The sequence below is a fragment of the Aspergillus ambiguus genome (genome assembly GCF_047715705.1).
Source record: "Aspergillus ambiguus strain CBS 117.58 unplaced genomic scaffold BDV59scaffold_14, whole genome shotgun sequence".
NCBI lineage: Eukaryota > Fungi > Ascomycota > Eurotiomycetes > Eurotiales > Aspergillaceae > Aspergillus > Aspergillus ambiguus.
The window spans coordinates 100,827-115,765 of record NW_027395527.1 but is presented as its reverse complement, the minus strand read 5'-3'; the positions used below and the strand labels follow the sequence as shown (position 1 = coordinate 115,765).

The 14,939-nt window shown below is 54.7% G+C and overlaps 9 protein-coding genes across 9 annotated transcripts; 5 read left to right on the top strand and 4 right to left on the bottom strand.

Moving 5' to 3' along the window:
- Window positions 1-547: 547 nt before the first annotated feature.
- BDV59DRAFT_26127 (uncharacterized protein) lies at window positions 548-1,477 on the bottom strand. Its single transcript, XM_073696080.1, has 3 exons — window positions 1,102-1,477; window positions 862-911; window positions 548-684 (listed from the first exon to the last, which is right to left on the bottom strand). Exons 1-2 carry the CDS (start codon window positions 1,333-1,335, stop codon window positions 864-866), a joined length of 282 nt encoding a protein of 93 aa, XP_073548238.1. The 5' UTR covers window positions 1,336-1,477; the 3' UTR covers window positions 548-684; window positions 862-863.
- Window positions 1,129-2,597, top strand: BDV59DRAFT_26085 (3' exoribonuclease family protein). The gene is made up of 2 exons (XM_073696077.1): window positions 1,129-1,524; window positions 1,580-2,597. Exons 1-2 carry the CDS (start codon window positions 1,389-1,391, stop codon window positions 2,407-2,409), a joined length of 966 nt encoding a protein of 321 aa, XP_073548237.1. The 5' UTR covers window positions 1,129-1,388; the 3' UTR covers window positions 2,410-2,597.
- On the top strand, window positions 2,598-3,299 carry BDV59DRAFT_26086 (uncharacterized protein). The gene is made up of 2 exons (XM_073696078.1): window positions 2,598-2,857; window positions 2,959-3,299. The coding sequence occupies exons 1-2, from the start codon at window positions 2,786-2,788 to the stop codon at window positions 3,217-3,219; spliced, it is 333 nt and encodes a 110-aa protein (XP_073548236.1). The 5' UTR covers window positions 2,598-2,785; the 3' UTR covers window positions 3,220-3,299.
- Window positions 3,300-4,150, bottom strand: BDV59DRAFT_26087 (uncharacterized protein). The gene has a single exon (XM_073696079.1). The coding sequence runs from the start codon at window positions 3,833-3,835 to the stop codon at window positions 3,380-3,382; it is 456 nt and encodes a 151-aa protein (XP_073548235.1). The 5' UTR covers window positions 3,836-4,150; the 3' UTR covers window positions 3,300-3,379.
- BDV59DRAFT_26176 (uncharacterized protein) lies at window positions 4,150-6,949 on the top strand. Its single transcript, XM_073696081.1, has one exon. The coding sequence runs from the start codon at window positions 4,465-4,467 to the stop codon at window positions 6,601-6,603; it is 2,139 nt and encodes a 712-aa protein (XP_073548234.1). The 5' UTR covers window positions 4,150-4,464; the 3' UTR covers window positions 6,604-6,949.
- On the bottom strand, window positions 6,936-9,303 carry BDV59DRAFT_177469 (proline--tRNA ligase). The gene is made up of 4 exons (XM_073689612.1): window positions 8,826-9,303; window positions 8,595-8,764; window positions 7,267-8,528; window positions 6,936-7,213 (listed from the first exon to the last, which is right to left on the bottom strand). Exons 1-4 carry the CDS (start codon window positions 9,168-9,170, stop codon window positions 7,203-7,205), a joined length of 1,788 nt encoding a protein of 595 aa, XP_073548233.1. The 5' UTR covers window positions 9,171-9,303; the 3' UTR covers window positions 6,936-7,202.
- Window positions 9,304-9,356: 53 nt separating this feature from the next.
- On the top strand, window positions 9,357-11,748 carry BDV59DRAFT_177468 (chaperonin-containing T-complex alpha subunit TCP1). Its single transcript, XM_073689611.1, has 6 exons — window positions 9,357-9,533; window positions 9,599-9,646; window positions 9,712-9,797; window positions 9,854-9,958; window positions 10,013-11,047; window positions 11,111-11,748. The coding sequence occupies exons 1-6, from the start codon at window positions 9,491-9,493 to the stop codon at window positions 11,492-11,494; spliced, it is 1,701 nt and encodes a 566-aa protein (XP_073548232.1). The 5' UTR covers window positions 9,357-9,490; the 3' UTR covers window positions 11,495-11,748.
- A 71-nt stretch (window positions 11,749-11,819) lies between these two features.
- BDV59DRAFT_177467 (uncharacterized protein) lies at window positions 11,820-12,345 on the bottom strand. Its single transcript, XM_073689610.1, has one exon. The coding sequence runs from the start codon at window positions 12,166-12,168 to the stop codon at window positions 11,953-11,955; it is 216 nt and encodes a 71-aa protein (XP_073548231.1). The 5' UTR covers window positions 12,169-12,345; the 3' UTR covers window positions 11,820-11,952.
- A 546-nt stretch (window positions 12,346-12,891) lies between these two features.
- Window positions 12,892-14,704, top strand: BDV59DRAFT_177465 (NADH:flavin oxidoreductase/NADH oxidase family protein). Its single transcript, XM_073689609.1, has 2 exons — window positions 12,892-14,046; window positions 14,122-14,704. Exons 1-2 carry the CDS (start codon window positions 13,129-13,131, stop codon window positions 14,545-14,547), a joined length of 1,344 nt encoding a protein of 447 aa, XP_073548230.1. The 5' UTR covers window positions 12,892-13,128; the 3' UTR covers window positions 14,548-14,704.
- Window positions 14,705-14,939: the final 235 nt, after the last annotated feature.

Sequence of the window (14,939 nt, the reverse complement as noted above, 5' to 3'; positions counted from 1 at the left end):
GAGTTTGATGGTATATATATCCTAAATAAATTATTCCAGTACCAGAAAGGGTGTTTAATAAATATGAAAACATCATTATAAGATTCCTAGCTACTCAAGAGTACTACGGTGAAAACCTACAACAGAGTCAGCACAAGCTCGCAACCCTGCAGAACGGTGGAATCCAGGAACCACCCGCAGCCAGAAACCAAGTAACAGCCACGGAGGGAGAGCGAAAAGATCAGCCAAGCCGGTTAATTCATCCCATCCCCTGCCAATTTCGATCCCCCCGCGAGCCACCCAGGACGGACGACAAGCCGGGAAACCGACAAAGACACAAGTCAAGCGCCGCAATCGAGCGACCCGGGAACAAGCGCGGAAGACGCAACGACGGAGCCCGCCACCCGGCGCTCCACAACCATCCTCCATTCCAGCTGCTGTGTCGTCCGAGGACGAGACGCAGCGAGATGTCCAGTACAGGGAGGTGGGGTGAGCGGATCGTTGCCCTTCAGGTGCGCTGTGCGGATGCCGATGCGGGCTCGAGGGGCGGTTTCTCCGAAGAGAATCATTGAATGGATTGACTTGTTGTCATCATAGTGGGTTTGGGTTGGGTTGGGGGAAGTGAGTGGTGGTCTATGCATACCTGGGGGTTCGAGGTTGGTTGGTTAGGGTTTGGAGAGATTGATCTACGGAGCCTGTCTTTGTCTTGAAGCTGTTAGCTGTTGTTTGGGGAGGTGTTGTGATGATGGAGATGAGAAGGGTTTCCATATCAGGAGTTTTGGTATGGTATTTGGTTTTCTTCAATGAGTTTGCAGAAGCAGAACTGTAAAAATTGTTTCTCATCATGGAAACAGGGGGGATATGGGGATGTTGAACATGTACCTTCATCTACAGTTGATTCTGAGCGGGTGAGACAGCTGAGAGCGTCTGGCCTGTTCGCACTTCCTAACATCAGTTAGTCGACAGTCTCGCTAAAGGCTGAAGATAAAATCAAGTGATATGGCATTGTCAGATGGTAGTGCATGTTGTTCATGGCCCATTTGTTGGTCGCCGAACTAAGATTTTTGGATCGTTTTCCTCATATGCGTTGTGGGATGGAGGGCAGGTGATGGGTAGACTCACGATAGTTAGCATCGGACGAGCAGAAACGCTTCCTGCCGCTGAATTGGCTTCGACATGAGAAGTCAATTTTCCACGACTGAGAGGTGTTGTGTGGGTGAAAGAGGAAGAGGAAAGGAAGAAGACGAGAAGCGAAAAGGAAGAAAAACCACGCGGAACAAAGTCGCGCCGAACTCCACACCGCCAGACAAACAGAACAAACAGCCCTCCAAAATTGTAGATTTCCGTTTCGGGCATCGACTTCAGCTCTCCCGTTCTATATCGACTTGCTGCATGTCAAGTCATGTGTAATGACTGACAGAAGGAGAATCAATGGGCCGCCTAGCGGCACGAGGCCCCCTGTCTTCGCCTCTTCTCTCAATGCCGTCCCCGGCGACGCCACAAGACCACAACGCCAAAGGCAGCCGAACGAGCTGCGGAAGATCTGTACGCATTGCCTCCCATCCACCCCTTCTCCTTCGAAGCTAACACGCTCGTACAGTTCTCAAAACCGGCCTCATCCCATCAGCATCTGGCTCCGCCTATCTAGAATTCGAACCCTCACCTTCTCTGGCCGCCGCGCGTTCCCACCCTAAGTCTCTGATTCCTCCATCCTCCGCCTTGAAGCTCGCCTGCACCGTCCATGGCCCGAAGCCACTTCCCCGGTCAGCGACTTTCTCCCCCAACCTGGTGCTGACGACACACGTCAAGTACGCCCCATTCGCCGCCCGCCAGCGGAAAGGACATATCCGCGACGCCAGCGAGCGCGATCTCGGTGTGCACCTCGAGACCGCCCTGCGGGGCGTCATCGTCGCGGAGCGGTGGCCCAAGAGCGGCATCGACATCACCATCACGATCCTGGAGGCGGAAGATGATCGGTGGTGGGCGGATGCGCCGGACTCGCACGACGCGGCGTGGGGGATGATGAACGTGCTGGCGGGTTGCATCACGGCCGCATCGGCCGCCATCGCGGATGCGCGGATCGACTGTCTGGATCTGGTGGCGGGCGGTGTCGCGGCGATTGTTTCAGATGCGTCGGAGGAGGATGAGAAGGATGGCTCGACGCCCCGATTGATGCTCGATACGGACCCGGCGGAGCACTGGTCTATCCTGTCGGCTTGTGTTGTTGCCTATATGCCCTCGCGGGACGAGATCACGGAGATATGGCTCAAGGGGGATAGTTCCAAGGGGGCGGATGCGAAACGTCTCGGGCATGAGGCCTTGATTGACGGAGCGGTGGATGCGGCTCGCGGAGCACATTCGGTGTTGGCGGAGGCTGTGAAGGAGTCCGCAGAGCGGTTTACGGGTTTGGCCGGGGGTGCGGCGCTGTAAGGTTGACTGGAACTACGTAATTAGTTGATACGCTTTCTAGCATTGAATCTGGTTTCGTATGGATGTGGACGTGTAGTAGATGCGTATTCCATGGTTTCGGGTCTCGTCCAGGACGGCCGTGTATGCGCCGTGAAGACAATGCCGGGGCTGGTGGACAGTGAATGGAAGGCCAGACAGTGAGCCTTCACTCTTGCTCGCACCACTGCCGCCAACCTGCTGATATCTCTCTCATCTCTTCACCTCTACTTCCTCCCTACCTACCACTCATCAGCTCGAACTCTTCACCACCCTGCCACCCTCCAACTACTCTCTTCATCTCCCGACCCGAAAACTACACCCCACCTCTACACAACTAAACTCTGCATAACCGGCAGCCATGGCCCCCAAGAACAAGCCTGATTTGAACACCATGTTCCTCTACGTCTGCCTGGCGAAGACTGGTGAGAACGTAAGTGACGCCAGCATCCAGACGCGGCGCAAATACGATCGTCGCTGGGGAACCCCGTTAGGATTGGTTTAAAACGCATGCTAACTGTGATATGTCTGCAGATTGACTTCAATGCGGTGGCCGAAGCCACCAATTTGAACCCCCCCGCCGCTCGCATGCGGTACTATCGCCTGAAAAAGGTCCTGGATCCTCAGATCGTCGATGGAAAGGTCGACCTCACCAAGGGTGCTGGGGGTGACGGTGACGGCGGCGCTTCCGAAGCGTCTCCCACGCCCTCGCCCAAGAAGCCGCGGGTCACCAAGCGCAAGAAGGCTGCAGAGGAGGCGACTGCGACGACCGAGGGGGGTGAGGGGGAGGAGTGAGGTTTTACAGCATACGACGCAACGAAACCATGGTTGGATGCTCCGGAGGGGATAAAAAGCGGTTGGGTTTGGGAATCTGGAGATCGTCTGTGGTCAGGGTGCATTGATTGGCCTGTTCATACATGAAGCTCGGATGCCGTCTAGCTAGCGACGAATGAAGTTAAGTGGCCACGTGATGAAACGCACATGCAGGTTCCCTGGGTGAAGACGGTTGGACGTGATACAAGATGGCACAGGGTCGGACTGTTGGATGCATACTGTGTATGCAAGAATGCAGGAGTTGGTCGAGGCCATTCCGAGGAGGGCTGCCGTTGCGAAGAGGTGTGATATCTTTGGCATCACACGGCCTAGCCGGATCGAGCAGGAGAAGGGGCGATGATAACTCGAGTTGATCATCCATCGATCGGTCCGCTAGTGGAAGCGGATGGTGATAGTGTCTGGGTTGAGGTCCTAGCGATCTGTCACATTTTGATGGGTAACGGCTGTCATCGTGAAGGTCGAAGTATATAGTAGTTCTCACCCTCCCGCACGCAGTACTCGACGGAGTCCCAGCACCGGAAGAAGCCCATACTTCCTCTATTCTAAATTCGAAAACTAAACTCACGCCCTGTTTCATCTTGCGAGATTTTCTCTCGTATCGGACAGTTCATTGTCGATCTCTCCCAAGTGGTTCATCTCTCACCCGCTAAACTCGAACTAAATTTCCCCTTTTCAACCTCGCGATCCACCCGGATCACACGAGCGGCTGCAGATCCCATTTCACGCCCGAATGCCTTCCGCTGCCTTGACTGACAGGAGACGTTGGCTGCTGGCTCGGCCAGACAGCTCAATTCGCACGGCGAAGATCCATATGACGATCGGATCCCATGGGTCGTCCAGCTGTGATGAGACCCATGATCCCGTCCCAACACCGGCTCCGCCACGTCCCCCTGGATCCAGGAACATGTATACGATCTGCAAACAAGTGGACTGGGCACGGAAACTCGGCCGTCTTCCTCTTTTCCCTTCTTTATCTGCCCTCGTCGCTCTTTGTCCGGGATTCTGCTCTGAACGTGCGTTGTTGCGTCGGGTACACACATGCCCTATACAGGGATTCAAGCAGCTAGCCCTAATGCCTGCATGATACCATGATACCAATCTCCCATTCTCTCACCGGATAACGCTCTCTCTTCTTCTTTGCTTTTCTTTTCCCTGTCCTTTCCTGTCTACTTCATGTCGCCATAACCACGCTCGTTAACCGCCACAATGGTCGCTTTCAAGCGCTTCTTCACAGAGAAAAGCCCATTCCCGGGCTCTAAGGATCAAGAAATGCGCGCCGGCAGCTTCAGACATGCTGATCTTCCTTCCTCCACCGCCGGGAGCATCAAGAGTGCCCGCTACCGTGGCCGCGAGCAGCATTTTCACACCATCGAGAAACAGTTCGAAGCCATGCACGACCAGTTGCAAGCCCGTCCAATATCGCCTCGCCCACATGCGACGCCGTCGCGCGCGTCCAGTCGGCTGACGACGGCGACGGATCGACCGCCGCGCCATGTTGACTTGGTGGACGCTCTGTTCTCGTCGCACCGCTACCACATGCAGTCTACTGCCTCGCTGTCGCCCACCACGCCGTACAACGAAGACATCGCGGAGCGAAACATGGCCCAATCCATCCAAAGTCCGCCGCCCCCGCCGCCCAAGAAGAACGTCTACGCACGGCTTGTCTCCGCTCTGTACCAGGAGGACGTTGCAGACAGGAACATCACCAGGAACAAGAGCTCTCGCTCGTTGTCACGGCGGAGGAGCGGTCGAAGTAGACGACGGACCTCCCAGCCGACTGCAAAGCCAGACGAGAATAACGTGGGAAGAGTCCTAGTCTCCAAGGCTCCCTCCACCGATCTCCTCGAGGCCTCTGCAGCTGCGCGGCAGAACTCCAAGGCCAATAATCCTCTCCGCCAACAGCGATCTGCCCCAATCCTCCTCGGCGAGCAAAAATACGAGCCCAAGCGTGCCGCACGCGTGACCTCCGAATCGTCTCTGCAGGTCCCGCCGGCATATAAACAAGGCAAACGATGGAGCAACACCCCTCTGCCTGATAGCCCAACGCTGCCACCAGCGACAAGACGAGATGTGGGTTCGAGCGCGAACAACCCGGCGCAGGAGGCCCCAGTGCGGACGAGTCCGAATCAGCACGCAGCTGGGACTTCTTCAAACCAGCGGCCGCCAATGACCCCCAGATCGGGGTCCAAGAAGAACGTCCGCGACCTCTCTATCAACACTGAACTCGCGTCTCGCGGTCGATCGACGAAGATCGCCCACCGTGCCATCCAGCCTCCCACCCCGGGCAACGGCGAGATGAAGCAAAACCCCAGCATTGCAGAAGTTATGAACAGTCCTCTCCCCGCTGGTACCCCAACTTCCATCTCCCCACTGCCCCCGACAACCCAGAAGGTCGCCGAGATCATGGATATGTTCCGCCAGGCGTACACCTCCACCCAAGCCGTCACGCCACACCCAACCTTCGAGACCCTCCAGGAGGCCATCATCCGCGAAATCAACTCGCATGAGGCCTTCCAGCGCGTCCCCGTCCCGGACCAAGGACCCCCCTTCACCCCGTCGCCCACACAAGACTCCTTTGACCGGAGCGCCGGCGCAAAAACACCCGCCGCAGCGTCCACCAGGACCCTCTCCCTGAAGGACAGCCAGCTCTCCAAGCTGATCCGCCGCGGGTCCTTCAAGAAACACCGCCGCAGCTCCGAGACGCACCGGAGCATCTCCACAAGCGTGCCATCCAAGGTCTTCCGCCGAGCCTCCGAAGCCACCACCCGCCGACGTCGACACACCGACGCCCCGCCGCCGTCGCCGGGCTTCTTCGAGTCCATGCCCACCCCCGACGACGACCAACAGCCCCCACTCACCTATATGGACATCCTCCTCCGGTCCCAGCAATCCGTCCCCAACCTCCCCTCCCGGCCTGCCCCGGCTGCCCACACCCGTCCCCGGACCGTCTCCCACTCCCAGTCCCTCGGCACCATCGCCTCGTCGGACGTCTCGCCGTCCCCCTCCGTCTGCTACATGCGCGCGCAGACCTCCGCCTCCTCCAGCGACAGCCACCCCAGCTTCTCTGTCGATGACAGCGACGAGGAGGTCATCCAGCTGCCCAGCGTCGGCGCCCCGCACGGCCAGATCCACGCCGTCGACCAGAACAACGTCACCTACATCGCTGAAAACACCACGCCGCAGAACGCCTACCGACTGATGAACTGGCCGCGGAAGGCCGGCCGCACCGTCAGTCTGCGCGATGCTGCGCCGGCCGCGGGTCGTCAGCACCACCGCTCTTCGCAGTCTTCATCGTCGCGAAGGGGAGATGCGGTGCGCGATGCGTGGTCCGTGGAGTCGTATTGATAGATTGGAATGGTCGTCTGGACGGGGTGGGGCTCGGTTATGTGTTTTTCGTTTCTCTGCTCGTGACGATACCTCTTTGCAAGGGCGTTTATCTTGCATGTCTGCCGGTCCGTTTTCTTTTCGTCTATACCACTGCGTGCTTCCACTCTCTTCCGTGCTTTTCCTCTCTGTATCCTTTCTTCTCGCCAATGTCTGGTGTTCTGCATACGCATTTTTCTTTCACGTCTTGGTTCGGTGGTTTGTCTGCTTTTGTCTTGCATACTAGCGCTCTTCATTCTTTCACACATAGCACTCACCAATTGGTGATATAGCATAAACTGAGAAAGACGTCAGTTGTATTGTTCTCTCGATAAGTAGATGGCGAATGCCGCGTATTGTGTACGATAGAAAGTTGGCTAAAGACATGCTTTTTAAGTGCGACAGAACGCTTATCATGGTCTTTCAATGGTTACACTTCTACCATGTAAATCGCAGTCTGATCGTGCAAACAGTGGGAAAAAGAAAACTCGTCAATGTCATGGGAACTAGTTCAAAATGCTATTGATCCGATACAAGGGAAGAATAAGGAAAGGGACTTTAACTTCGTTGCTATCGATCGTCTAGTAGGAACCTGGCTTCTCGTTAGCATTCGGCCAAGTTTATAACAGAGTCGGGGGAACTTACGTCCGAACATGCACCACTTCTCGGCCATCCGGGTGCACTGCGGGTTGGTGCACTTGGTCACGCCCGGGGTAATACCCTCAGGCTGGTCGAAGGGGATGCAAAGAGACTTGGCGCCCATGCTGGGGGCACGGGCGTCCTGGGGCTCATCGGAGTCCTCCTCGGCCTTGCGGGCGCTCATGTCCTTGATCTGGTCCTCGCACTCCTCGGTGAGACAGTGGGGGATGATGCAGACGTTCTTCTCGTTGAGGGCAGGGGTGAAGTCGTCCCAGTTGGTGATGAGCTTGCGGTGGGAGCGGTACTCCTGGTCGGCGCGGTTGTACAGATCCTTCTGGATGGTCTCGAGCATGGCCGGGACGGCGGTCGACAGCTCCGAGATCTGGATGGAGCTCTTCCCGTCCTTGCCGGGGATGTCACGCCGGGCCGCGGTGACGAAGTGGCCGGCGGACTCGCCAGGGCCGAACTCCAGCCGCAGGGGCACACCGCGGAGCTCCCAGTCGTTGAACTTCCAGCCGGGGGAGTAGCCCTCGCGCATGTCGCTGGTGGCGCGGACGCCGGCCGCAGTCAGAACGGCGGTGAGGCCGTCGATCTCGGCGTACAGCTTTTGGCGCTCCTCGTCGCTGGTCTTGGCGGTGATGCCGACGGGGACAATGACGACCTGGGTCTCGGCCACGCGCGGGGGGAGCACCAGACCGCGGTTGTCGCTGTGGACCATGACCATGACACCCAGCGTACGGGTCGACAGACCCCAGGAGTTCTGCCACACGTGGAGCGGGGGCTTCTTGTCCTTCTCGTCACCCTTGGCGGAGGGATCCTCCACGGTGATGTTGAACATCTTACTGAAGTTCTGGCCGAGTCCGTGAGAGGTGGCACCCTGGATACCACGGCCCGTGGCCGGGATGTATCCTTCCACCGTGGTGGTGTACAGACCACCGGCGAACTTCTCCTTCTCGGTCTTCTTGCCCTTGACCACGGGGACGGCCAGGAGATCCTCGTAGATCTTGGCGTACAGGTCGAGGATGTACATGACCTCCTCGTGGGCGGCATCCTGGGTCAGATGGGCGGTATGGCCCTCCTGCCACAGGAACTCTCTGGTTCGGAGGAAAGGCTGCGGGTGCTTGAACTCCCACCGGACGACCGAGTTCCACTGGTTGAGACGGAGAGGCAGGTCACGGTGGCTGCGGATCCACTTGGCGTAGTAAGGGTACATGACAGTTTCCGAGGTGGGACGGATGGCAATCTTCTTCTCGAGGGGAGTTGAGCCGCTGTAGAGGGCAATAGATCGTCAGTACACCATCGTCTAGTAACTCAAGGGATGCCGGAGATCATACGCGTGAGTCACCCAGGCGACTTCAGCAGCAAAACCCTCGATGTGGTCCTTCTCCCTCTGCAACACATCCTCGGAGACGAAGAGGGGGAAAGAACAGTTCTTCACACCGATCTTCTTGATGTTCGTGTTGAACCATTGCTGGATTTCTTCCCAGATGCTGTACGAAGCAGGCTGAGTCATGTCAGTTATGCGCACGAGAAGTCTCAAGGATATTGGGGATGCCGTGAGCTACCTTCAGAATGAAGCATCCAGACACATCATAGTAGTCCAGCATATCACCCTTGGTGAGGACCTGCTGGTACCATCCGGGGAAATCCTCCTCCTTGGACACATCGATACCAATCAGGGCGGCACCCTCGATCTTCTTCTTGGGAGCCTTGGGAGCGGCCTTGGGCTGCTGCTTTCCCTTGTTGGCCGCCTTGTCGGCCTTCTCAGACGCTTGTTTCGCCGCCTTAGCGGCCTTCTTCGCGGCGTTCTTCGAAACCTCCCCCTGGGGAGCGGCGTTATCAGCGGGGTTCATAGTGCGATCAGGAAGGGCTTGCGACTGTGCGGGGTCGGTAGGAGCCTGGCTGGCCATGACGGGGAGAAACGGACGTCGGAGAATGGGAAGAAGTGCCCGGGATGGTCAGCAAGAGGCAAGCAGAGAGCAATGGCCAGGGAGAAGAAGGATGGAGAAAGGAAGGGAAGAAGAGAGAGAAGAGGGGCGGTTGATAGCGCGGCCCCTCTACACCAAAAAAAGTGCCATCCGCAATCCAAAAATCCTCACCGCCCGTCCCCGGCAGAATTCTTAGCGCAAACACCAAAAGCAGTTGTTCGCTGCCCCCCATCTGCCTCTCGCTCTCCAGTTATACTGCCCTCTCCTCCCCCTTTTCCTCTCTCACACACGTCAAGTCTACAATGGCTGGTATTTTCGAGGCCCCGCGGAATGCGGACACCCTCTGTGAGCTTCTTCCCCCGCTGTCCTGTCCCCTCTCCTGAGCCCCGTAGCTAACCAAATTCGCACAGTCTTGGGTGGGCAGAAAATCACTGGTGCCGATGTCCGCGAACAGAATGGTATGTCATGGAAAGGAGATGGATTCCTTCGTTTCGATCACTGTGTTGACGCCCGATTGGTGTAGTCCTCGCCACGCAAGCCATTGCAAATGTCGTCAAGAGCTCTTTTGGTCCCTCCGGCCTGGATAAGATGATGGTGGATGACATCGGAGTACGGACCTGCTTTCGATCCCATGTTGTTGGAGTCTGCGTCTGATCAATTCTCAGGATGTTACGGTAACCAACGACGGTGCGACAATCCTTAGCCTTCTCGATATCGAGCATCCCGCCGGGAAGATCCTCGTGGATCTCGCCCAGCAACAGGATAAGGAGGTGAGTTCGGACAATATTACCATGTCGGATGTCCTCAGCTGACGCCTTCTCTAGGTCGGTGATGGCACCACGTCCGTTGTCCTCATTGCTGCCGAACTCCTCCGACGCGCCAACGAGCTGATGAAGAACCGCATACACCCTACGACCATCATCACTGGTTACCGACTAGCCCTCCGTGAGGCCGTCAAATACATGAACGAGAACATCACCACGAAAGTTGAGACACTGGGGAAGGACAGCTTGGTCAACATTGCCAAGACGTCGATGTCCAGTAAGATCATTGGTGCCGATGCTGATTTCTTCGCCAACCTGGTGGTTGATGCGATGCTGTTGGTGAAGTCGACGAACCAGAGAAACGAGGTGAAATACCCGGTCAAGGCTGTCAACCTTCTCAAGGCCCACGGAAAGAGTGGCACGGAGTCCATGCTGGTGAATGGCTACGCCCTCAACTGCACGGTGGCCTCGCAGGCTATGAAGACCCGGATAACCGACGCCAAGATCGCTTGTCTGGACATGAACCTTCAGAAGGAGCGGATGAAGCTCGGCGTTCAGATCACGGTGGATGACCCTGACCAACTGGAGAAGATCCGGGAGAGAGAAGCAGGCATTGTTCTGGAGCGGGTCGACATGATCTTGAAGTCTGGCGCCAACGTCATCTTCACAACCAAGGGTATCGATGACATGGTCCTCAAGCTCTTCGTTGAGCGGGGTGCCATGGCTGTCCGTCGCTGCAAGAAGGAGGACCTCCGTCGCATCGCCAAGGCCTCTGGCGCCACCCTAGTGAGCACGCTGTCCGACCTGAACGGCGACGAGAAGTTCGAGGCCTCGAACCTGGGACACGCGGAGGAAGTGGTTCAAGAGCGGATCTCCGATGACGAGTGCATCCTCGTCAAGGGCACCAAGGTCCACACCTCGGCCTCGATCATCCTGCGTGGACCCAACGACTTCAGCTTGGACGAGATGGAGCGTTCCGTCCATGACTCCCTCTGCGCTGTCAAGCGGACTCTGGAAAGCGGTAGCATCGTCCCCGGCGGTGGTGCTGTTGAGACCGCCCTGCACATTTACCTCGAAGAGTTTGCCGTCACCGTGGTATGTGCCATACTCCCACTACTTATCTACTTGCCAACCCCTGCTAATCTGCGTCTTTTACAGGGCTCCCGGGAGCAACTTGCCATTGGCGAGTTCGCCCAGTCTCTTCTCACTGTTCCCAAGACCCTGGCTGTGAACGCCGCAAAGGACTCGTCCGAACTTGTCGCACAGCTCCGTGGCCGCCACTCGCGTTCCCAGAGCATCCAAGAAGGCGACCCTGATGTTGATGCCAAAACCGTCGCCAAGATGAAGGCCTACCGCAACTACGGTCTCGACCTGATGAAGGGACGGGTCCATGACTGCCTCAAGGCGGGCGTGCTGGAGCCCAGCATGGGTAAGGTCAAGCAGCTTAAGAGTGCGGTAGAGGCGTGCATTGCTATCATGCGTATTGATACCATGATCAAGCTAGACCCCGAACCGAAGCAGGATGACGGACACGGCCATTAAAGACCTAAATGGTGGTTTGACACTTATATGTTTTCTTTCTGGAGTTCCAGCTTAAGGATGAAGAAAAGTATAATAAGATGTTATGAGTATAGATGCCTCTTGCACCGGTCAAGTGCAAATGCACAGCATGATATTCGGACTTGGTAGTGACAATAGTTTGTACAGCTACTATAAAATTCAATCGAAAGCGTCAAGCTGGATCTTATAGGCCATTTGTGAAGCGCCTTTGGCTCGTATCAGGACCCAGAAATGTGTACCGGCTCTTCTAGCCTTAAATATAGACATAAAAAAAAATTTTTTTAACGTTTTATCTGTTGTAGGTATAGGCTATCAATGTTAGACGTGTGCCACCAAAAGTACGAATTAACAGTCTTTCGGGTAGTCGTCAAGGGCCGTGAGAGGAACCCCCAACACCGCATCCTTATTGGTTTGCCTTTGAAACTGGAGTAGGTGATTCCTCAACATGTGAGTTTATATTGATAGCTGAGCATCCTTAGCTGCAGGTAAGTATGTCGCTCGTATAATTGCCAGCCATTCAGCATATCAGTGGCAAACAAAGTGTTCGGATGACTGGGACCTGGCTTGTGGTGTTGCAACTGAACACAAGTTTGGAGGAGCTCGAGAGCCTTCATATCTTGGCCCTGATTTTTCCAAGTATCAGAGAGGTTCCACATACTTGCCAGTGTGTCTGGGTGATCTGCGCCTAGTATCTTTTTATACCCTGCCAGGGCCTGTTGCTGTATTGCCTCAGCCTCTTCATATTTTCCCTGTCTTGCTAGCGCTTTACCCAGATTATTTATGCCTGTTAGCGTATCTCGGTGATGTGCACCTAGTATCTTTTTATACCCTGCCAGGGCCCGTTGATGCATTACCTCAGCCTCTTTGTATTTTCCTTGTCTTGCTAGCACTGTATCCAGATTGTTCATGCTTGTCACTGTGGAAGGATGATCTGCGCCTAGCACTGCACCTCGAGCCTCAAATACATCTTGAAGGATACAACATGAATGCTGAAGCGCTTGCTGAGCAGATGGATTCAATTACCTATCTGGTTGAGGGTACAATATTCTTTCCTCTCGGTTTCACCACCCCAGGCGACCCAATTGGAAAATCCTTCCCGACTCCTGCTTGTTTCCGGGACGGAAGACGGAAGTCCCAAGATCCGACCGATAGGGAGTCGATTATCAAGCAAGGTTCCATGGTGTGGTAGCAGACTAATGCGACATTTGGTAATTTATTTAGGTGGACATACACAATGGATGACAAACCAGCACCTCACCATTTCGCTACCAGTAGCACTCCTAAACACCTAGGATAGTTGAAAAATGCAGAATCTACAAAAATTCCATCACTATGGTGCTTATAAATGTTCCATGATAGCTTATAAATCCAGAATCTACGTAGCACCAAAAATAACAATCAGTGCCCCACATATGTCGCTACCAGAGGCGATCTATACATTTCTTGGATAGATTATAAATGTAGAATCTGACTTTAAGATATTATGGACATTGAACGTGCATCAAGATTATCGGACCGAATTATTTTCCCACTGTCAGAGAATTAGTTCAGTCTTTCTTCGCACGCTGCACACTGAACCCCCATAATCAATTACACCCCCACTACGCACGTTCAAAATGCCCTCTACTACACCGAGATTTGAGTGCGCCGATGTCGACCCCAGCCCTTTGGGCCAACCCCTTCAGTTTGCGTTCTCAGGTCGCTCAGCACCAAATCGGTTCTTAAAGGCTGCCACGAGTGAGCGTCTTGCGTCATTCTCCCTCACTGACCTTGACGCCCGTGGTATCCCTTCACCTGCAATGATCCAAGCCTATAAGAGCTGGGGCGAAGGTCAAATAGGAATCAATCTGACCGGAAATATCATGATCGATCCCAGTCACCTAGAAGCAGCCGGAAACCCAATTATTCCACAATATGCTGAGTTCTCCGGCGAACGGTTCGAGCGTTTCCAGGAGCTTGCGGCCGCTGGAAAAGCGGGTGGCATGCTCGTTATTGCGCAGGTTGGACATCCTGGTCGTCAGACTCCACTGGATCTTCAACCAAACCCCATCAGTGCGAGCGATGTGCCTGTAAAAGGCAACCCCATGGGCATGAAATTTGGGAAGCCCCGTGCTGCAACGCAGGAAGACATCGCCAATATTATTGACAGCTTTGCCCATGCTGCTGAATACCTTGAAAAGGCTGGCTTTGATGGTATGCAGCTCCATGGCGCACACGGCTATCTCCTCAGCCAATTCCTATCACCCACTACCAACTTGCGTACCGATCAGTATGGCGGTGAATTGGAAAACCGCATGAGATTGGTCCTAGAGGTCAGAGACGCGATCGCCAAAAGGGTTCGCAAGGAATTTGTTGTCGGCATCAAGATCAACAGCGTGGAGTTCCAGGAGAATGGATTTCAACCCGATGAGGCTAAGGAGCTCTGTAGAGCTCTCGAAGACCATGCCTTCGACTTTGTTGAGCTTTCTGGTGGCACATACGAGAACTCCCCCTTTAATGGCCAGAAGCGAGCCTCTACGATTGCGCGTGAAGCTGTGAGTTCTACCTTACCGATAGATTTGCCTAATACAGGTATATTTCTTTCAATCACACGTACTGATAACTCTTAGTTTTTCTTAGAATTCGTGAAGCTGGTTGTTCCTGGACTGACCAAAACCAAAACATATGTCACTGGTGGTCTTAAGACCGTTGAGGGCATGGTAAAAGCACTAGAAACCGTCGATGGAGTTGGTCTTGGACGTCCTCTCTGCCAGGAGCCAAACCTCTGCGCTCATATTCTCTCCGGACAGGTCAAGGGAGCCCTGGTTCAGAAATTGGACTTGTCGGATTTCGGGGCTACTGCAGGCGCAGCAGGTGTTCAAATTTCGCAGATGGGCAAGCAGTTACAACCTATTGACCTGTCACTGGAGACAAACGTGGCAAAGCTTTTCGCTACTCTGGGACCTTGGGCCGCTGCACGACAAAAGGATTTAGAGATGTATCAATTCCCTGACCTTCCTGATTACTGTATCCCTTACTCTACCGCTGTTCTGTGACGCTTATTGGAGGGATATCTTGAACTTTAACACGTTGGTGAAAGCATAGCATATTTTTTCGACCAGAAGGGATGAAGAGAGTATGGCAGGACGTTTAGCATATAAACATCGTACAGAAGATTTAGTTTCAAACAATTCACTAATTCGCCCATGAAGCGGTTAAATTCAGACAACAATGTACTCACCACCTCGGTGAAAATAGTTACTAAGGGGAACTTCAGGTACGAAGTGAATGAAGCCTTACTGTAGCAGAAGGGGTTAACTAGATAGAATGTATTAAGAAGCACAACACCTTCAATCTCAATATGAGCCCTCTCGTTGATCCTAGCCATCTGACCCGAATCTTGCCGCAAGGAGAGCTTGCCAAATCGCGGGTTGGTGAAACCCCCCCC